The sequence below is a fragment of the Denticeps clupeoides genome, chromosome 5, assembly GCF_900700375.1.
Source record: "Denticeps clupeoides chromosome 5, fDenClu1.1, whole genome shotgun sequence".
Classification (NCBI taxonomy): Eukaryota; Metazoa; Chordata; class Actinopteri; order Clupeiformes; family Denticipitidae; genus Denticeps; species Denticeps clupeoides.
This window is the reverse complement of record NC_041711.1, coordinates 20142699-20164944: the sequence shown is the minus strand read 5'-3', so window position 1 is coordinate 20164944 and position 22246 is coordinate 20142699. Positions and strand designations below refer to the sequence as shown.

At 42.1% G+C, this 22246-nt stretch overlaps 1 protein-coding gene across 1 annotated transcript; it reads left to right on the top strand.

Annotated features, from left to right (window-relative positions):
• Positions 1 to 9490: 9490 nt before the first annotated feature.
• Positions 9491 to 21459, top strand: sts (steroid sulfatase (microsomal), isozyme S). Its single transcript, XM_028980007.1, has 10 exons — positions 9491 to 9597; positions 10870 to 11019; positions 11266 to 11387; positions 11867 to 11989; positions 13591 to 14005; positions 14236 to 14372; positions 16152 to 16289; positions 18660 to 18819; positions 19560 to 19681; positions 20223 to 21459. Exons 2-10 carry the CDS (start codon positions 10871 to 10873, stop codon positions 20609 to 20611), a joined length of 1755 nt encoding a protein of 584 aa, XP_028835840.1. The 5' UTR covers positions 9491 to 9597; position 10870; the 3' UTR covers positions 20612 to 21459.
• Positions 21460 to 22246: the final 787 nt, after the last annotated feature.

The following is a 22246-nucleotide window of genomic DNA, read 5'->3' as shown; positions in this document are numbered from 1 at the left end:
TCCTCGACCAAGGCACCAGTATTTTCAAGGACTTAATGTGTCATATTTGCGTCTTGCAAAAATTCAGCAATGTTAAATAATATTCAAATATGTTTCAATGAGTTTCAAATGGGAGGAACTCAATGATTGACAGCTCTCAAGAATCCTACTACCTCATTCTGGATGATTTTAAAAAACGTGCCCATCAGTGCCCTTTTTGTACCAGTTTGAAAATAGTGCCCATTATCTTAAATTCTCTCGGACTGCCAGTTTGTGGAAAAATTCATTGTTTGAATGTAACTGAATTTAAAACGAAATACACACTAGTGTGTTCGGGTTATGCTGAGAAATGTGGTAGGACCTTGTCCTCAGCAACTCCCACCCTAGTAAGTGACACCTGGGTGTGAAGACGCTGGATATCATCTGATAAACGACTTCCTATCAAGTATTAAGACCATAAAGACCTTCTGCATTCCAATCAATGCCAACTGTCATAATTATTGACAGCGCCATAATTCATCCGTCAAGACGTAATGGTTCGTACATTTCAGAGAGGAGGACCCAGTCAGCACTTTCATCCTGCTGAATTTTAGAGCCTGCCATGAGTTAAAGGCTAAGACTTGATGGACTGTAAAACTGTTAAATACGGATGCCCAGAACCTTTCATAACCGCGTACATGGTCAAAATGGTCTGGAGACATCTGGTACATTCTTTTCAATTGGACACTCAATTTTCCAGAACCTCAGCATCTTTCAAAATAATGTTCCTAAAACCTGGGGGGAATACTGCACAGCACACTTAGGACGCGAAAATGTTTGCTTTAAGCAAGCGGTTTGTCACAGAAAAAGCGAGTTCCTTATTCCAGGTACCGTCTGCAAGCCAACAGGAAAATGCTTTTCCTGTAGTGCCACTGGCCAACTGAATTGGTTGGACCGGAATCCTTCAGGAAGTCCAGGCACGTATCGGCGAGTGACGACACCATTGATGCTCCTCTCCTCCACACCTGTAGGTGTGTTTACACCATCCGGGCTTCCCACACGCACTAAGAGACCTCGGATGGGGAAAGCAGGATGCGAAAGTGTCAAAGCAGGTGTCCTTCATCTGTCCGAACGTCCTTCGTCAGTCCTCTTCGCCAGTTAGCGAGAGGCGCCCTGAGGCTCATTCTACTCCATGCATCTAGTCTTTCCGCACAGCGTTATTAGTCCCAAAGAAAGATGTGTATTCACCGGCTGTGACTGACAGGCTGAATGTAAACAGCGATGCTTTAATGCAGCTCCAACCGCTCCCAGCAACATCATCTATTCTGCAACAGCAGTCTTTTCCGAATCTCTTCCAAACAAGCACTTTCACTCTTGAAAAGACGCTCAGTTTGTGTAATTATGTAAAAAAAACCAACAATGCATCCATTCAGCTTGGGGAAAAAACATCACTTCACACTTATAATTTTTTTCCAATTAGCAGATCAGGCATTTTAAACGGTGCAGATTTCCTCCAGTCAATCAGCCAGTCCCCCACTACTGCAGCTCTCCACATTAAAGACAAGCAGGATCTCCATCTCGCTGGGATCATTCCATAAACAGACGTCCCTCTGAGCAAACGAACAATCCGCACCTTCAACTGCAACGCATGGGCTGCTTATCGAGGAGATCAGAGCAGGATCCAAAACTGATTTCCCCTGCCGGCTCTACAAACGAATCCATTATTAACAACGCCTGAGAGTTTCTCAATCAATTCTTCATTACATCTACTTACCAAGCGCATGAGTAATGTCTGCAACAATGGGACAGCTTTCGCTTTTATTTCTTTTTAAGTGAACGTCTTGAGCAAAGGCAGAGGAGGATGAAGGGGACTTTGACGCGGCATCACTTGGGACAAATATGTCAGAGGAGCCGTGACACCACGGCATGACAAGCTATGCTCACCAGATTTTTCTTGTTGTAGAAGAATAATAGAAAATGTCACCACCCGCTGTGTTAATGTCCTCCATTTGTTAGACATTACAGCGCTGGGACTGCGGCCTGAGACGGCGTGGTAGGAATGTCGGGAATCAAACCACTTTGTTTTCTAAATTGGTGTGTGAGATTCGTCACCACACATTAACCAGTTTTTTTGTTTTATTGAAGGGTGCACTATTGATTTTGGTGTGTGTGTGTGTGTGGCCATTTTTTTGTCCACACAGTTTGCCCTTAATTCTGTTGACAAGTTCATTTTCATTCAGCCCTGAGCTGTGTGTCTCTTTCTGGCCTTGACCCTCCTGGGCTTCAGAGAATAATGAGATTTTACTTTCGCCGTGCTGCCTTATGACCACATCATAACCGCGTCCCTGACAGTGTATCCACAAGGCAGACTGGCTCAGTAATAACACACCTATCTCATTTTATATAAGCCTTCCTTCCCACGATACAGGCATTTATTAATCATGAGAGATATTGACTTGGCTTACGTCCCAATTAAATTGCATGGCATAGATCAAGGGAGCTATTTACAAACAGAACATGTGCCCTTATTCATTAATATTCGAAGGTTAAGGAGTCGTACGCTCTGCAGAAATGGTGGTGTTGGTGGTGGGGGAAGGGGTTCAGGGTACATAAATGGTGTTTGCAATTAAGCTTTAATTGTTGCACTGATTACTACTGCCGCACAGCATGGAGCGCTTCTAGGGCTCAAGGTAGACTAGGCTCTTAAAATGACATCATCATAGAATGTGACTACCTGTGCATGGACATTAACAAGCTTTCAGCTCAAGGCTGCTGGATCTTTACAGCCTACACCCTTCCTTGACTGGATTTGACCACACTGGATTTGACCAATCGTTGTATGCCTTGTGGGTCCCACTTGATGTGAGCACGCAGGAAACCACTACGAAATGCAAGGTGAGGCCATTTTTAGTTGTGAAAACTGGTAATTGGTCAAATCCCCAATGGTCTGCAGGTTGCATATTCATGAATCCATTAGGGAGATATTCTTCCCAACAGAGTCCAGAGGAAATCGGGCGTGATCCTCCTCTATGGCTCTCCACTGAGCTCTTTGTAACCACAGAGAACACGTTTAGCACTGGTTCCACGCACATGCGCAAGAAGATTCCATCTTACCCCATCCCATTATTTCACTCAGCGACCCAGCAGAACAGGCGGTTGCAGCTGCTCTTGGAATGGCGCACAAAACCGACAGCATTAGCTGTCTGTTGTGGTTTCCGCACCACTAGAGGGTAGTTGGCAATTTATGCGTCACGTCAAAGTGCTCGCTGGCTGGCGTGACATCAATTGTATCTGAAGTTTCTTGACTTGCCAGTTGCTGTCCCTATTGAGAAAGGTGCAAAACCACTTGAGAGACACTGACTTGCATCTTCAGTCTCATGCACATAAACAGGAAGATCAGCTCTTGGAACCAGTCCAGGGTGTTCTCTGCCTGTAAGGACAGCATAGATATAGAAAAAAAGGGCACTGAATAATTGGTATGTGGCAAAATAGCATAGAATGAATTTTTCCAACACATATTTAAAGCACTGATGTATTAATATGAGCTGACATGACAGCTTGACAATATTTCCCTGTTTATTCAGTTCACCATCTGCTCAGTGTAGTCTGAAACCGGAAGGAGGTGATAATGAAATAGATTTTCAATTTTAATTTCAAATTATCAGTTAACTCGTCAACTCATTTGCAAGTTCATAATCATGCCGCTCTATCTTCCTGATAGAATTCTGAATACCAACAATGGCAACGGACAGTTATGGTTTGTGGTTCATGGTTTGTAATACTGCATTTTAATATGTCACACATTCTGTACAATACAATAATAAAGTTATTATTATAAGTGGTTTGGGCTTTATTAACCAAATATTTAAGCCACTAATTATCCAACAATGTGTGTTCTTTAAAATAAAGAGGTAACAACATGTATCATATAGCCATGTTGTATTCAACACATGTTAATCGGTTCAAATAATGCCCGTCAGAAATTTTGTCTCTGACTTATAGCACTCTGGGAGGAAAATGTCCATTTCTTGTAAAGAATTCTACACTAGAGAGGACAGAAGAGGGAAAAATAATACAACAAAATGTTGCCCGGAGTTCATGCTGGCAGTTTAAAAGAAGGATGTTTTTTCGTTAGGATCTCTGCCAGACAGGAATAAGTGCTGTTTACATTTTTCACAAAATTCTAAAGCGTCCCCCGACTCACATTGTACAAAGGGGCGCAGTGAAGTTGTGGAAGATGGAGACACAGCAAGGTTTACGGATTTTCAAAATCCAGAGAGCACGCAGGGAAATGTCTGAGTCGGTGTGACTGACTGAGCCGTGATCGTTTTAAAGTGCCATTGTCCAGGTCCCGGTTGCCTGGGAACTGTGGGAAACTGTTCCAGGGTGATAAGACTCTCTGAACGTTCTTTACATAACTCTTCTGGAGTTATATCAAATTCTACACATTTTTCATTTGCCCCCAGTTCTATAGTTACGGCACATAGGACGACCGAAATGGAAAAAAAGGACAATTCAGCAGCAATGGACTCTTTCATCTGACCTCAGAACATAGAGCTGCCTTTCTTCCTGGTATACACTTGCTCAGTTATTGATCCCATATCTTTTTCTTCCCATAAACACCCTATTCTTCCTCCCCAGCAAAGACTCAAAAAGACATGGCCATTCTGCCCATGCTGTCATTTCCTCGCTGCAGAAAGCGATCACCCCCGAGGTCGTTCATTCATGTTTGACAAATTGCCGTTATTCCACTGGCAAACAGCGGCGTGTGGCCCTGCCCCTGCACAGATGTACTGGGCTAAGAAGCAGCCAAGTAGAGATGCTCAGCGGCGAAATAAGCGAAGTGTTGGATAGATGCGTCTTCTGGTGCGCCAAAAACCTCTCTACCTAGTCATGGCTATTGTCTGGGCTAGACGGGATTTACAGAATTTGGCACGCACAGTGATGTCTTTTTCAGGCCAGGAGGTATATATAATATGTGGTCTGCTGAATGGATGGAGTCAGTTGCATAAGTCTGCATGTGGGTCAACGATTTCACATTCTGTCTCTTATCTTGAACAGAAACAGCTTGTTAATGCGCTCTCACCAAAAGGCTCTCTTTCCACATACCTGGACTCCAACTAACTAACCACCCCCCCATCACCTGATGTTACCGAGGGGGTGGGGGGGCTGCCTTTCCCATGCCCAGCTGCCCAGGTGTGCTGTCTGTCAGAAACCTCTCTGATAAGATCAGCTCTGTGGGGGTAGAGAGAAGAGTGCAGGGCCCTAACCTGATACCCTTAGGTGGGTTCCTCTGGGTGGGCTGGCCTCCGCATTAGGCCCAGGGGGGCAGCCGGTTCATATGAGAGCTGGTGATGGTGATAAGAGTGCCCCATCCGACCCCAGTGTTGAGTGAATATGTCCTGACCCCACAGGTCCGGGGTCTCCCTTAAAGTCAGCGAAAGGCGTTCCTCCTCAGTGAGCTGCATTGTCTTGCGAGAAATGAGCTGATGAAATTGTTTCGGGAGGTACCAACGCTGAAAGAAAAAGGTTCATCTTGTTCATCAATTTTTTAAGTTTCAGCCCATGCAAACATGCATCACACCTTTTCTATTGTTGGTCTTACAGCAGTCAGCAAACTGGTTGGTAAAGGCTGTAATCTTCACAAAACATGAATAAACATGAACACATTCAGGTTTATATATTAACACTCTTCAATGGTCCTGACCCTGAGAAGAATGCATCTTCTTCATAAGTCTGGGTTCAGAGCAAACCTCTGTGAGGTAAGCCTGCCCCCTCCTGGCAGAGAATTCACACTGATAATATCTACAACAGAGGACCCAACTTGCTGGCCTCAAGGTTCTTCTCACGGGCTTTTCCCTAATGTAACTTAATTCAAGTCCATAAGTTACTTGGATCTGACAACACGTACTGTGCGATTACGTAATTACTGTTGTGCATTAAAGACAGTTGCATATGAGATAAAAAGTCGACAAAATGATTTCTGCTACTTGAATGAAATGTCAAGCCATGCAGAAAGAATGGCTCTGCTTAAGAGGTTGGGCTTGCATGGCAGCTTCTGGAACAGGTTGTCTCTGGCATTCAGTCTCATCCCAGTAGTCTCAGAAGACGTCTTATAATTAATCTGCAAAGTGACTGCAGCAACAGTAGGATCTCTCCAAACCTCTCGACAAAGGCCACACAATCTGCCCAGGCATACTTTTACTCGTCTATTCCTGACTTTTGTTTGGCACAGTTTGCAGTCTTTGGCACTGCTCCACAGAGAAGTGGGGGGACAGGGTCAGTTTGAGCCAGGAACCCTCTCTCTCTCTCTCTATTATAGATCTAAAGGTTCATCATGATTTGTAACGTCAGTCATTCCAGTGGCCATGTTGGTGTTGTGCCTTCTCTGATTCAGCAGACCTGTCCCTCAACACCTTGATCAATGCTCCGGTCCAGAGTGTCAGTCCCCTGGTGCAATTGAAATCTCCATCAACCGCCGAGTGACATTTTAGCCTCTAATGCCTCCAATTTGGCAGTAATTTTGTCCCATTATATTTCATCAGCTTGTTTATTCCTTGTTGGAAAAGCTGTCCGTGCGAGCCTGTAAAAATGATGGACAGGTTCCCATCCCGGCTGCTGTGATTTTATCACAGAATGGATGGGGAGCGGTGGGAAAAAAAAAAATAGAAATAATCATGCAGATGGCTGCAGTTTGCGGAATGTGTGGAAGTGTAAGGTGAGAAGTTTGTTTATGCGATGGCTGTATAAATACTCACTGAATCATGTAATACAGATGATGGGATCAGATGGCATGTTTATGGCTGCGGGGCTCAGCAGAATCAGTGCCACGGATCTGCAAAAACACCCCTGCACCAAACCGCCATCTAGTAAATTACAATTTTTGCTTTATGATTCTTGTTTTTTCGTGAGACCAGGTGATTGTAAGCCTACACACACACACGCACATACGACACACACACAACTACACGGCCTTTTACCTGCATTTACCACACACCTGGGACAACAAAGTTGTTGTTGTTCTAACAACACTGCTTTGTGTGCCTCAGGGGAATACACTGCCATTTTACTTCAGTCTGTGTTGTGTGTGTGTGTGTGTGGCCTGTAAGTGATAGTCTCATTCAGATCTGCCAGGAGTAAAGGATATTTCCGATGCACCATCAGTAGTCTGCGAGCTTGATCTGCAATTGGTGCCGAAAGGCTGCATTTCCCCCGGGCCTCCAGCTCACACTGTGGAGGGCAGACATCAAAGAGAGCAAGGCCTGAATCAACTCCCAGTCACGCAGCTCAGCCGGCGGTTCTCTTCTGGGATGCGTCAGCATCGCTGCCCTGAAGTCCTGTTCAATATGAATACAAAATAAACCCAGAATAAATCCCATTACTGTTAATAAGAGCACACTAGTCTAATTGAGCTTAATAAATGGGCTGACACAGATACACGTTACTGTGTTAGCGTCCTGAGAATTCATGATTGAATCAGTGACCTGCAGTGAGAGCGTGTGCTGAGCTGACAAAATGACATTTTGATGAATGCTTGGCGTGGCGATGGAAGGGATTTGTTTTTAAATCAATTTTTAATTGAGGAGAGATCGGGAGGCAGATAAAAGGATAAAACCTGATCCACTCATCCAACACTCATCCAGCCCTCCCCACGGGGAGAATTAAATGCATCCAGACCCAAGGTTTATGCTGCTCAGTTGAAAGTCTATAGAGGTCAGATGTTCCACACAGATTCCCATACAACAAGGACAATAACGTAAGTATTAGTGTAAATCATTTGCTTTTTGCTATGTATATTGTTAGCAGGAAGATGAAGTTACATTTTGCTCTGTCCTTTCAATTTATGTTGTTTGAATAAAATTAAGATTTCTCTGGCTTCTTACGATTTCTACAACTAATTATTGAGAAACTGATGGGCCTCTTTCTAAGCTTCCGAAGGTGCAGCTGCAGCAAGGATGTGCCCTGTGAAATGTGGAGCATGTGGAATAAACATCAGCGATGTAGAACTGTCGAAGGCGCCCCAGACGGACGTGGGGAGCGTGCAAGGCGCCTGCGCGCCAGTAGGGGGCAGTGTTTGCCCGCGCAGACGCCCGTGATATCACCCGATATCAGTTTTATATAGGAATAGCCGATAATAAGCAAAATGTTTGTTTGAAATGGGAAAAGACCGGTTGTGCAGGGTAAAAGGCACTTCGACGAATGAAAGAACACAGGACGGAAGCGCATTAGAAAGACGTGCGCGCTTCGGGGGATCAATTCCGGAGAAAATAGCCCGCACCGCGAAGCCGGGTGATGCGGCTCCCAACAAAATAGTTTTTTTTTTCTCCCCCCTTCCTTTGGTAAACAGGCGAGACTTTGTCCTTTTTCTCGCGGCTCGGTGAGAAAACGTGACTTTCCTCCGGGGAGCGGCGGAGGCATCAGGATTCAAATGTGGAGCACATTACTCAGCCGGATCGATACAGGAGCCGCGCTCCTCGTTGATGGGAACAAGTGCAGGTCCACGCACTTTCTGAGCCAAATGCCCACCTGGACACATCTTTATGCGGCCTATTTCGAGAGACCCTGTGTGTTTAATAACACTTGGCTGCAAATTTGCCAAAAAAAAAAAAAAAAAAAAGATTGCCAAATATTTGCTGAGGTTTTCGAACGATGGCTGCAGCGACCGAGGGCAGGTGGAGGAACCTGGCATGAGAACTATAAAGCGCCACAGCCTGCTGTAAAATTCGGTCCATTTACAGTACAGGCCATAAGTTTGGACGCACCTTCTCATTCAATGGGTTTTCTCATGACCATTTACGTTGGTAGATTCTCACTGAAGGCATCAAAACTATGAATGAACACATGTGGAGTTATGTGGAGACCTGACCTCCACAGTCACCGGACCTGAACCCAATTGAGATGGTTTGGGGTGAGCTGGACCGCAGAGTGAAGGCAAAGGGGCCAAAAAGTGCTAAACACCTCTGGGAACTCGAGACTGTTGGAAAACCATTTCAGGTGACGACCTCTTGAAGCTCATCGAGAGAATGCCAAGAGTGTTCAAAGCAGTAATCAGAGCAAAGAAACTAGAATATAAAACATGTTTTCAGTTATTTCACCTTTTTTGTTAAGTACAGAACTCCACACGTGTTCATTCATAGTTTTGATGGTACACATTGGTAGTGAGAATCTACTAATGTAAATGGACATGAAAATAAAGACAACACATTGAATGAGAAGATGTGTCCAAACTTTTGGCCCGTACTGTACATGTAGCCGATTTTCTAATACAGAGTGACTGGGTGCAGGGACAGGGTCGAGTCTCAAGGACAAAGTTGACTAAATGACAACGATATTATTGTCCAGTTGTATGCTGGCTGGTACCAGCCCAGTGGTTGAACCAGAAGACTTACTACCATTGTGTCCCTGAGCAAGACACTTAACCCTGACTGTCTCCAGGGGGGCTGTCCCTGTAAGTCGCTCTGGATCAGGACGTCGGATGAATGTAAATGCTGCTCTTTGATCCCAACACACGCGTGTTCGTCAGGTCACGTGACAAACTTCCTGGTTCCTCTCGGCTGAGGCCACCAGCCGCTCCTGGAAGAACTTCACTTCGGAGAGGAGGTCGCGGAGAAAGCCTCGGCGGCGCGCTACCCACGCCAGGTACGTTCCCGGGTGGCGTACGTAAGGTCTCCGCTCGACCCAACGTTTACCCAGCATGCACGGTGTCCGGCGGTGACGCGCGAAGACCTGCCGCGTGCAGCGCGCGTTACGTCACGTGGGTCGGAATGTAATTATTGCAGTTATAGCGGAGGTGTGGAATGAGGCATTATTTCTCGGACCCCGAGTAGGAATGCTCCCCATTACGACAGGTCATTGCCACGTGACATCCAGTACAGCCCATAAGTTTGGACACACCTTGTCATTCATTGTGTTTTCTTTATTTTCATGACCATTTACATTGGTAGATTCTCACTGAAGGCATCAAAACTATGAATGAACACATGTGGAGTTATGCACTTAACAAAAAGTGGAGACCTGGCCCCCACAGTCACCAGACCTGAACCCAATAGTGATGGTTTGGGGTGAGCTGGACCGCAGAGTGAAGCCGAAGGGGCCAACAAGTGCTAAACACCTCTGGGAACTCCTTCAAGACTGTTGGAAAACCATTTCCGGTGACGACCTCTTTGAAGCTCATCGAGAGAATGCCAAGAGTGTGCAAAGCAGTAATCAGAGCAAAGGTGGATATAAACTAGGATATATAACATGTGTTTTCAGTTATTTTACCTTTTTTTGTTAAGTACATAACTCCACATGTGTTCATTCATAGTTTTGATGCCTTCATTGAGAATCTACCAATGTAAATGGTCATGAAAATAAAGAAAACACAATGAATGACAAGGTGTGTCCAAACTTTTGGCCTGTACCCCATGCACAGATAACATCCTCATACGATTTTAATACATTGTGCTGCATGACCAGTATAATGAAAACCAATTTTTACATATAATTTGTAGAATTTTGCAGTTTAGATAAGTGCTGATTCACCAGAATTTCAACCCCTACCCCAGAATGTATAATCTTCTCTCGTAAAGAGGTTTACAATTATTGCTGAAGGCAGGACAATAGGTGAAGTTGCACCCTGTGAGATGTAATAAAAAGGCGCTGTATAATTTGTAATAACAACAGCTTTTTTTATTCTATATTCTATTTTTTTTTGCTGTTACTCTCCTCATTTTATGTGTTGTGTTAATTGGAGTCTGGTTATGCACTTTTGAATTGCCTATGAAATTAAACCACAGCATTTTTTACCAACTCAAAACTACAAAAATCAGCACAAATATAAATGTCTTTATATGCCTTTTAATCCTTTTATTGGGGTCCTTTAGGTTTGTTATTTGAATTGACACTGTATGTTTTTGTATTCTTTATTAGAATGATATCAGTACGGGTCCTGTGCCTCGGCTTGCTGTTAGTTATGCCTTGTTGCTCTACGCTTGAGCAGAAAAGACCTAATTTTGTCCTCATGATGGTGGACGATCTGGGAATCGGGGACCTGGGGTGCTACGGAAACAGAACTCTGAAGTAGGCCTCCCACATTTCTTCCCTCTGCACTCAACACTGGCTCTCACATGTCATTTTAGCCATTTCAGCCATTTGTCATAAAATTGTCCTCATTTGTCATAAATTCATTCAATCACAATGGCAGTAATTGAGTCATCACAACTTTGTGTAAAATGTAAAAAAAAGAAAATGCATGTGCTAGATAGATTACAATGGCGCCATATACAGGAATGCCAGTTCGTTTAATAAGCTTAATTATTTCTGCAGAACTCCAAGTATTGACCGTTTGGCTGAGACAGGAGTGAGGCTTACCCAGCACATCGCTGCAGCCCCACTCTGCACCCCAAGCCGAGCAGCTTTCTTGACTGGCCGGTACCCCATTCGCTCCGGTAAACTGGCTCATTTTAAATTATTAAACTTGATCTTGGTTTGATTAATATAAGTCACATGCATAGATAAAGCAGTACAACACACAGTGAAATGCATCCTGTACTACTCTGTTTTGACTATGCAAAGTTAATTAATAGTTTTCAAATTAAATAAAATAGAATATAGGAGAAAGTAATACAATACAAGGGGAATAAGGCTAGTAGAAATTAGTAAAAAAGTAGGCAAGCAAGGTATTATGTTCAATGAGACCATAACACACAGACGTCATGTTCTGCTGTACATATGCCATATGCATATGCATCTTGAACTATACTTTTTTTATTATCCCAAAATGTTCTACTTAAGAGACAAGCACCCCAGCATTAACATGAGGATGTGTGTTAGAAAAATGTAAATGTAAATAGTTACCTCAGTTTTTATTCCAACAGTTCCAGTACAATCCAATAAGATCCTGATGCGATGTTGTGTTTGTTGGCAGGTATGGGCGGTTTCCACAAATTGGGGATATACATTATCTCTGCAGCGTCTGGTGGACTCCCTGTTGAGGAAATCACATTTGCCAGGCTTGCCAAGGAGCAGGGATATGATACTGCACTCATAGGTACTCCGCATCCCACAAAACTTCCCTGAATCTGCAAAAAATGGGGCAATCGTAGATGTCTTTGTTGTGCTTTTCAGCTGTCCTGGAACACCTTGTTCCTCTCATTCTATTCCTGCAGAAACAGAATGGCATTAAAATGGAGCTGTGGGCCACATATTACGACATCAGATTTTGCTATAGCCCTGTCATCCTGTTTGGAATTTTTACAAAAGTTCAGTGATTTTTCTGCAGGAGTGGTGCAGTGGGAGTCAGATCCTTACATAATGGACTTGAATCCAAATAGTGTTTATGGGAGTGCCTGAGAAATTCACATTCAGGCTCTAGTTTTGAGGATGGTGCAATTTTAGTTGATGTTGATGTTATTTTTTCTTTTTTAAGGCACAGGTGGTTATTGCTGCTGCGGGATACCAAGGAGATGTGGGTTAAAGTTTGAGAGTTCTCTCTGAACGGATTTATCATGTTCTTCTTGTGATCATCAGGGTCAGAATAGATCAGTCGGTGTTGGTAAATCAGCTCTGGTGTTTCCCCAGTGATTGGAGTCAAGGGTTGTTTCTTCCTTGAGGCTGAGGAAGATTGGCTTAGGCCAATTTGTGTGTGTGTGTGTGTGTGTGTGTGTGAGTGTATGTGTGTGTGTGTGTGTGTGTGTGTGTGTGTGTGTGTGTGTGTGTGTGTGTGTGTGTGTGTGTGTGTGTGTATATATATATATATATATATATATATATATATATATATATATAGTTAAAATGGTTGGAAACTAATTTCATTAATTGCCTAGTTGACCTTTTACAAAAAAAGGAAACAAACAAAAAAACTTTTTTTTGTCCTTGCCTGCAGTATTGGTGTCATTTTTTATTTCATTTAAATTACTACCATTTATTAAAATGTTTATTAAAATATCTAAAAACAATTATTTGTGGTATTTGATTTTTTAACTCCAAGTGCTGGAGTTAAATCTATTCTTTAATAATAGCACAACTAATAAAAAAACATATTAACCGATCTTCAAAATTGTCTGTTGGAGGCCAAGATAAATTACATAAGGTCATTTTAGTTATGCAATGTGTAAGGTGTTTTAATGGGGAGTTTTTAACAAGACCAAATCAACACTAAAAGTGGCACACAATTTGGAACCCAGAAGAGATTCATTTAAGTGCATGCACTCTTGAAAGTGGACTGACAGAGACAGGGAGAGACCAGTGAACCTGGCCTGTGCCGGCGGATTAATATTTTTCCTGTTTTTTTTAAAACGCAAATGCTGAATTGATGATGCGGAAAGCAGCTTGGGTACCGAACAACAGACTAACCTCAAATAATTTCTGGGCTCCTCTCTTATTACTGAGAGAATGTTAAAATACTTTGTTGTAGGTTTTCAGTATTTACGCAGGACAAGGTTTTGAAATGATGTGACTCAACATTGCCCCTTGAGGCACACAGTGGAATTACAACACAGGATAGGCTACTGTTAGCTATTAATCATGCTAGCTTCAGTAAATATCTTTACAACACAATACACAGATAGATAATATTAGTAATTTTTTTAAAAGTTGGCACCTTTAACAGTGTTTATGTAAAGCAAACCATTGTCTGTGTTTTTATGACAGGCAAATGGCATCAAGGACTGAACTGTGAACGAAGCGATGACCACTGCCACCACCCTAGAGCTCATGGCTTCAATCACTTTTATGGCATCACCATGACCAACCTGCGGGACTGCCAGCCAGGCCATGGCACTTTATTAGTAAATGTTCATGCCCACATTCCCTACGGCACGTTGGGGGCTGGTGTTGCCACACTGGCATTCCTGCATTTGAAGGGGGTCGTGCGCGTGCCTCGTAGGTTGACTTTGGCAGCGGCCATATTACTGGCTTTGCTGGTGTCCTCTTTCGCAGCTTTTGTTTTTGTGTTTCCAAACTTCAACTGCATTCTCATGAGAAATGAGGAGATTGTGGAGCAGCCTTTCAACTCCGAAAACCTCACACAGAGGATGACCAGCGAAGCCATAGAGTTTTTAGAGAAGTGAGTTATGAAGAAAAGCTACATGTTGAGTTTGTCACCAGCCTTCACTACACTATTCCCTGTAAGTGATGAGGATTCATTGTAATGGAATATATGCGGCCCCCTCATTCCTTAAGACATTGTTCATTAGTGGACTGTTTTTTACAATTACATTAGTAATACCCAATACCACATTTTGTGTCATAACCAGTATTCTTCAGTTCTTCATCCAATCTGTCTGACTCTTGCAGGAACTCTGCAAGGCCCTTCCTCTTGTTCTTTTCTTTTATCCAGGTACACACAGCTCTGTTCGCTTCTCCATACTTCCGGGGTCGTAGTCAGCATGGACTTTATGGAGATGCAGTGATGGAAGTGGACTGGAGTGTAGGTACTGTATTATACCAGAGACAGGATATGAAATCATTTTATGTGAAATTATACTTTTCATACAATGGGGAAAAAAAGGTTCTCAGAAACCTTCATGGCCTGTTGGCTGTATTTAGTACTGTGAAGGCAAAGCCAGAGCTGTGGGTGTTTCTGGAGGAGCTGTAGGACTGCAGATGGCTTTGATGACAAATTCAAGAGGAAGACTTACATATAAGAGCATCTTTTTTATGTTTGATGAATAGAAATGCACCGTTTGATGAAAATGCTGGAGTGGTGACATTCAAATGAGTCATTCGCTTCAATTCACTTTAACCGGCTCTCCAAACTGTGTGTGTCATTAATGTTAAGAAAACCTTCCTTGACCCAGATAGCCCTAACAAAGAATAATATAAAAAGGTGAATTCTGGTTGCAAACTTTGATCGAAAAATTAATCTCTTATTATTGGAATTTCACCTTACAGGAATTTGGAGGCAAAGTCATCACTTTTCCTCAAACAATTAGAGAATACTGTTGTCACGAAGGGGTCCACTTGTTCAAGAACCTAGTCCAGAAAGCCACCAGCATACCTTCCTCCCATAGTTCCTACTGCTTCCTTCTCCTTCTGTAGTACCCACCTCCTACACAATCTAAAAGAACACCTTCCATTGGACCATGGTGCAGTTCTGAAGCATGTGCCTGTTGCATTTCAGTGTGGATTTTTCTGTCAGATTGTATTTGAAGGGTTAACACTCAGTTCCCATGCACCACCTTGGCTGATCCTGTTAACATTTCACCGGCTGTACTTCCTAGGGTCAAGTTAGTATCTAACCATAGTGTACTGGGAACTTCTCACAAACCCTGTAATTTTAGAGATGCCCTGTTTCAGTCGCAGTTTGACCCTGGTCCTTGGTTGCGCAGGTCTTTTAGCAGTACTGTCTGTTCACTTGCTGCCTAAATAATCCACATTTAGATAATCCAAACTATATTAACATATTTAAAATTTCATGTATATAAACACTTAACTAGCCAAATAATATTTTTTTATTAATTAAAGGCAATCAAATTTATTGAATACCTGCATTTATTGATGTCAGGACAGTAAACCCACTGTGTGTCAGTAACTTTTTTCAGATTTTTTTTTTTGTGTAAATTACAGAGCAAATCACATTATTGCTATCAGAATAATACTGTATGTGCCTTTCAACTTATTGACCCCTTATTGCCTTTCAACTTATTGACCCCTTGTTAGTTGTGTGCATGCATAGTGTGCTAGTGTAATTATCCTTTTGTTAAAAATTGCACCTCTTTCATTTCATCATTTCTGAAACAACTTCCTTAACACATGCATGAAGTCCAGCACTTCTTTTTTTTTTCTTGCAGTTCATCCAGCGCTTTCCTTCCAGTGGTGCTAATGCATTTTTGTACCCAAAGGAAAACATTAGAAAAAAGTTGTCATGATTCATCCAACAGCCAGCAACGTCCTACACACACACACACACACACACACACACACACACACACACACACACACACATATGCACAAACACATCAATTATGAGGTACATTTATCTTTTCTGTGCTTTGAAGAAGCCATTATAGTGTGAAATTCTTCAAGAACCAAACTTGTGTAGTTAAAGGTTTTCCTCTGTTTACATTAAAACCAGCTATTACAGACAATCCTGAACTTCCTTCAGGATTCTCCACACATACCTGAGGCTTTCCGGAAATACATTGCACATTGTAATGAGTTGTTCTTTTTTCCTGTGCTTCTGACTTTTATTTCTGTGTGAATGCGTTCAGGTCAGATCATGCAGACCCTGGAGCGTTTAAATCTGCAGGATAACACCCTGGTGTACCTGACCTCAGATCAGGGACCTCATCTGGAGGAGATCTCAATCCACGGAGAGGTGCACCGGGGCTGGAGTGGCATCTACAAAGGTTTGTTCTGTTCATTTCATTGCAGGAGAATGAACAGGGGGGTCTGACACAGAATAAACGTTAAACATCAAAAATGTCATAGTGAACGGTTAGGCTGAACTAATTAGAAGAAGAGTGACAGACATAGAGAGAGAGAGAAAGAGATGGCTGAGAGTGTCTGACTGGGATAAACCCACAGACGTCTGAGAAATGCTCTGAGCCGAGAAAACCGCTCAGGCTGTTCACAACATCCCCTGATGATGCTCTGTGATAAAGGAGCCCCATCCAGTTTTGGCAATCCCCGTGCACTGAATGCAATTACAGCTGAATCCCACCCAATGCACACGAGGGTGCTCCAGCCAATTCACTCATGCAAGTGTGGCTCACATTTAGGATCTCAGTAGTTCTGTGCAGGAAATTCATGTCAAGAAGTCACTGCGGGGCCACTTAAGCACCGGCTGCAGTCAGTGAGGCAAGCAGACGGTGCTGAGGTGATGTGTGGACCTCTGGAATATGTCTGGGACTGAAACATATTGAATTGGCACATATGAGCAGCCGGTGAATGTGGCATTCCAGGTGCCTTCAGCATCTTAAAAGATCAGACTGATTCATCAGAAGTGTTTACACCTGAAAGAAGGAACCAAATCACGGTGACATTCATACACTACATCAACACCACTAAATGAAGGCTTCCGAAGAGCTATGAAATATGATTAGTTACATCTAAAAACCAGCAAGTGTTTAATAGTCAAGATTACATTTTAACATGAAAACGGCAACAGTACAAGGACGTCACAGAGCGACTGCTAACAAATGTTGGACATTGGACTCATTAGAACAGCACAACTGGCAGCGGGGTGCCATGGTCTACTGTGAAGTTTGCATTCAGCCACATTTGGAGCCGATCCAGTCGGTTTTATTAAAAGGCTCCACTTCATCGCCAGGGAAATGCTGCAAGATTCTGCATCTGGGATGTCATCACAGAGAGGAAGCTCGATTCCACAAATGAGACCGTTTTCCATGAAAAATTCAGTGAAAGGCTGATGTGCGAATAGCTTCTTGTCACCATTTCACTTTCCACTGCAGGAATGACACACAATGAGCTCTACCTGTAGGCTGAAGCCTACAAATAAAAGCCCATGGAAGGATTTTGACAATTTATTTGTCAGTTTATTTATCTGTGTTGTCCTGAAATTAGTGTCACTATTGCTCTAATTTGGTCACTACGGTAACTATGTTAAATTTAGCTATTGAAGTGTTGTTATATTTAACTAGTTTGTATATTATGAACTGGAAATGTTACATTTAAATATGCACATTAACATGACGTGGTTTAGTGAACACTGACTGATTTCATTATCAGCTCACAATCCCTCTTTTTGTCATCTGCTGGCCACACCATGATTTTACACGATCAATTGAATGGTCACAATTGGTACACACCCTGCAGAGGGCATGCTGCTTATGAAACATGCATTCAGCTGGAAAAATTCTACGTTCATATTATAGTCATTAAAGTGCTGATATGGGGCACTTACGCTAGATACCATGCTGACAGTGAAGAAAATGTCACACATAAATGGTTAGATGTGTTGGCTGTGTCTCTGAGTTCATTTGTGTGTGAAATGAAACACTTTCTGAAATTTCATAACAAATGTCCATTGAGGCAGATCTGAGGTATCAGCAAAAATTCACCAGCTAAGAGAATCAAAATAAGACTGTATTGCATTGACACTTTATGAAATCGTGTCGGGCTCCTTCAACATAGTTTTCTGTATTAAGAGGTTGTACTGCTGTCACAACACTGATGGAGCAAAGCGAGATACGGAAACACAAATCCCCCACCCGCCCAAGATTTGTGTTTAAAACCAGCCTGACATGAGAGAATGCAGTATTTTATTTGGATGTGGAGATTTAAACATGCCCTTTTAGTCAGATTTCAATTTTGGCTTTGATAAAATATTAAAATATGTCAGACAAGCCCTGACTCACTGGACAAAAAAAAAAAAAAAAACACTCATGGGGCTTTTGGCTGTCAGTCACTACTGTAGAGTTTACTCTTTAACTGAATTTATTATTATTTATTTATTTGACCTACTTCTTTCCAAAAGCAGAACAGCATCATGTCAAAATGTCCAAATGTGTGGTACTGAGAGACATTAATTAAGTGACACTGATGTGCAGTCATTTATCAGAGGCCAGACTTCAAAGGCTTATGCTGTAGGTTTAATATTGTCAATGTTTTAAACTGACAAAACAGTCCCCTTTTTATAGGAAATATACAGCTATATGTCTAGTTTTTTCCTCCTTGTGGATCAGGTGGATTTTTGGAAGGCATTGTGTAGAGTATGTAGTGGATATTAAATTAATATTTTCTGCAAATTTGGACAGCTGGCAAATCAACCAATTGGGAAGGCGGAATTCGTGTTCCAGGGATTCTGCGGTGGCCCGGCTTGTTGCCTGCTGGAAAAGTCATCGATGAACCTACCAGCAACATGGACGTCTTCCCCACTGTGGCGCAGTTAACTGGTGCAGGAATTCCGAAGGACAGGTGAGCAAAGTTCCAGTCGTTACGAGGGTGTATATCTGATGAAGTGTGTCTGCTTTATTCGCCTGTCACCACACAGCGACGGACCTGTTATTATCGTCCTGTTTGGTTTTTGTAGTCTAGTGCCACACAGCAGCTATTTCTTGGATATTTTTACTGCTCTGACTTCCAGTGTCTGTCTCCTGGGGTGTGAAATGTCACTTTGACTTGTGCGGCTCATGCACCTTTCAATAAACCAAAAACAATTCAAGGCTTTATGTGTCGAGGTTTGTGGTATATAGAGGAAAATAACATTTGGGACCTGAAACTCATTTTAGGAATGACATTTGAGGAAAATGATTCCATATAACTCAAAAGGACAAAGTTGCATAATATAAATGTGTGTGTGCAGGCTCTTGTATTGCCAACTAAATATGAACTAGTCTTCATAAAAAAAAAATATATATATTTTACTTACTGAGGTAAATACATAAGTTGTATAAATGGGTATTTACTAATTTATAATTCGTAGAAATAAGTTAAAATCTGCAGAACAATAAATGTCTGAATGTGTATATTTTCCAATGGCAATTTTAAGTGAGACAATAGGCATCCAGATGGGAGACCTTTGATGTTTGTAAGGGATGTAAAATTTTAATCAATGTTTATTGTTCTATTAGGCATTGGACAAATAGACAATCATTATACATATACAGTTACATATAAAGTGTTTCCATGTTATTTTGTATATTATGTGATAATAGAATAATAGACGGCCAGGACCTGATGCCTCTGCTGCGGGGAGAGGTGGAACGCTCCCAGCATGAGTTCCTATTTCACTACTGCAATGGCTACCTAAACGCTGTACGCTGGCACCCAGACAACGGTGAGAGGAACCTTTTCCATTGGCCACATAGCTCTATATCTGTGACTTTCAGGATACAGTAGTGAGGATACACTAGACTGTGGATTATTCCTTGGAAGTCCTGTGTAATTCCCCATTTGAATATGGTGAGTTTATTATTATGAACTACATCTACAGAAGACACTAAATATGGTTAGTGGTCCTTGTTTCTGAATATGATTAATAATATATGTTATTTAATTATAACTAAGGACCACATAATAGACATAGTGATACATTATTCAGAAATATCTGGTTTATGTCTTGGCTCATGTTTATGGAATCGGTTTGAAATTTGCAAAAATCTCTTAATTTTGCAAGAAAATTAACATTTAACTACATCATGATTTTTGAATTTGTGGCAAGATATGAAATGAAACACAGATGAAACATATTGTTTATTGATGTCCACGGTAGTCTGGGCATTCAAATTGGATTAAATCATGATTAAATCTGTCTACAATTTCATTTAATTTTTACACTGTGCTAAAGGTGTATTTTCTGTTGTGTTAATGTCTTTTAGGCTCTTCAGTCTGGAAGGTCTTTTTCTTCACTCCAAATTTTTACCCGGAGAATGAGACCGCCTGCTTTCACACTCATGCCTGCTTCTGCACCAGGGAATATGTGACGTACCACAATCCTCCGCTGCTTTTTGATCTGTCAAGGGACCCCTCTGAGACCACCCCTCTAACTCCAGCCACTGAGCCCTCCTTCCATCACATCCAGGAAGTTGTGAGGGACGCAGTAGCCCGCCACATCCAGACCCTGAAACCTGTCCCAGAGCAGCTCTCCCGAGCAAATATGGTATGGAAACCATGGCTGCAGCAGTGCTGCTCCTCCCTGACCAACCTGTGCAGGTGTGAGCGGGACCATCAGCAAGGTTCCCACTTCCCTACTCAGCAGTCTCAGTAGGCTACGACCTAGTCTCCACCACATTAACCACTACAGCCATTCTGCCCATATCTATGGGGGAATCTTTGATGTTTCGGTTTGTGGAGTAATGTAAACACTGAAGGTGCTCTTTGGATCCAAGGCGTAGACAACAAATAAGAGGAGTCAAGGCCTTTATTGATTCTTCCCTCAGATCAACCAAGGTGCTTTTTACAAGATATGACTGGTGACTTTACTGCTTACTGAAATATATACCCATTCAGAATACTCGTTAAATTAATTCATTAGCTGGTTACAGTAATCAACTGTAATCTACAGTAATCAACTGTAATGGTTTGCTCTATTTTGTGTTTTGTAATTAAACAACCAAGCATATTACTCTTAAATGTGGATTAATGAACAAAATTGAATAGTTCTCAATTAACCATTATTCACAATTTATAACAATGGAATTATTAATTCAATATAAACAAAATTAAGGTTGCTGGTTTAAATGGACAAAGGGATACTCTGAACATCCTATAATGCAATAATTTGCAGATATCGTGGCAGATATTATTGCTTGCGTTGATTGTAGGCAAAATACTTTATATGTGATTTAAAAAAAAAAAAACTTATCCAAGTTTAAAATGTATACTTTATGCCTCATGCACAGAGTTTCCACAATTCTTTTACATATTTATGTGACCAGAGGTCACCAGAGGTCACACACATATTTCTCACCTGTAGAATGTATGCAAGAAGTCATGATTCTCCAATGAGGTCACATTAGAAGTATTACTATTGGATAGTCTTTTGTCTAATGGGAAATGTTGACTGTTGTTAATATCCAGAGCTCTGTAACCATGCATGTTTATTTAATGAATTAGTGTCCCAGCTAGATTAATAAATGAATTGTCAGTGACATTAGTGGCTTTTCTTTCTTTTGTTGGTTGAAATTTTGATTTATTTGCAGTGTGGTCCACCTTGCTGTAAATTCATCCTTCATTATGATTGAAACACTGTGCTCAGGGCCCGACCGCTAGTGGCTTTTTGCCAGTGCACCGTGACTGCAATGATGATCTTAATATTACACAATTGCCATGGAAACAATTAGTTACAACAAATTCTGCGAATGCAGATCTCTGCCATCATCCGATTGAGTTTCTTACTCTGTGTTTACTCCCTGCACATGCCACCCTGGAAAATGCTCGCTGGAGTGGAGCCCAGCATTGTAGACAATGTTATTCAGGGCATCTGGCACTGGTGAGGCAGGCTAGACGAGACTTTTCTGACCATCCAGCTGTCCTGCCGCCTGAAGGTCAGCGATTAGTCTCAGAAAAATGGGCCTGTGTGATTAAGACATTTGTCATATTTTCACTTCAGTTGGGAACATTTTTTTTTGCCATTCTCCCCAGAAATGGCAGACCTCAGGAAAACTGTGCTGGCACAGAGCACTGGTTCTCGATAAGAACATATGCTAAAGCAAACTGATAATATTGGCAGGTTGTTCTGGCAGGAGAGCGTCTGGCATTGAGTTGGGGTGTACTTTACATTTAGAAGACGGTGTCTCTCTCTCTTTCACACCGCCCGACTTGCTGACTCAATAACACCGTCAGTGCTCTCTCAGATATTGGCATCAGCCTGTCACATGATCTGATCTAAAACACCGCCTCT

What these genes read in the sequence shown, in the direction of transcription:
- sts (XM_028980007.1), top strand. Translation starts at nt 10,871, where the DNA reads ATGATATCAGTACGGGTCCTGTGCCTCGGCTTGCTGTTAGTTATGCCT. An exon ending in CCGGTACCCCATTCGCTCCG is followed by an intron (nt 11,388 to 11,866) that starts GTAAACTGGCTC and finishes GTTTGTTGGCAG; the next exon opens with GTATGGGCGGTTTCCACAAA. An exon ending in ATATGATACTGCACTCATAG is followed by an intron (nt 11,990 to 13,590) that starts GTACTCCGCATC and finishes TTTTTATGACAG; the next exon opens with GCAAATGGCATCAAGGACTG.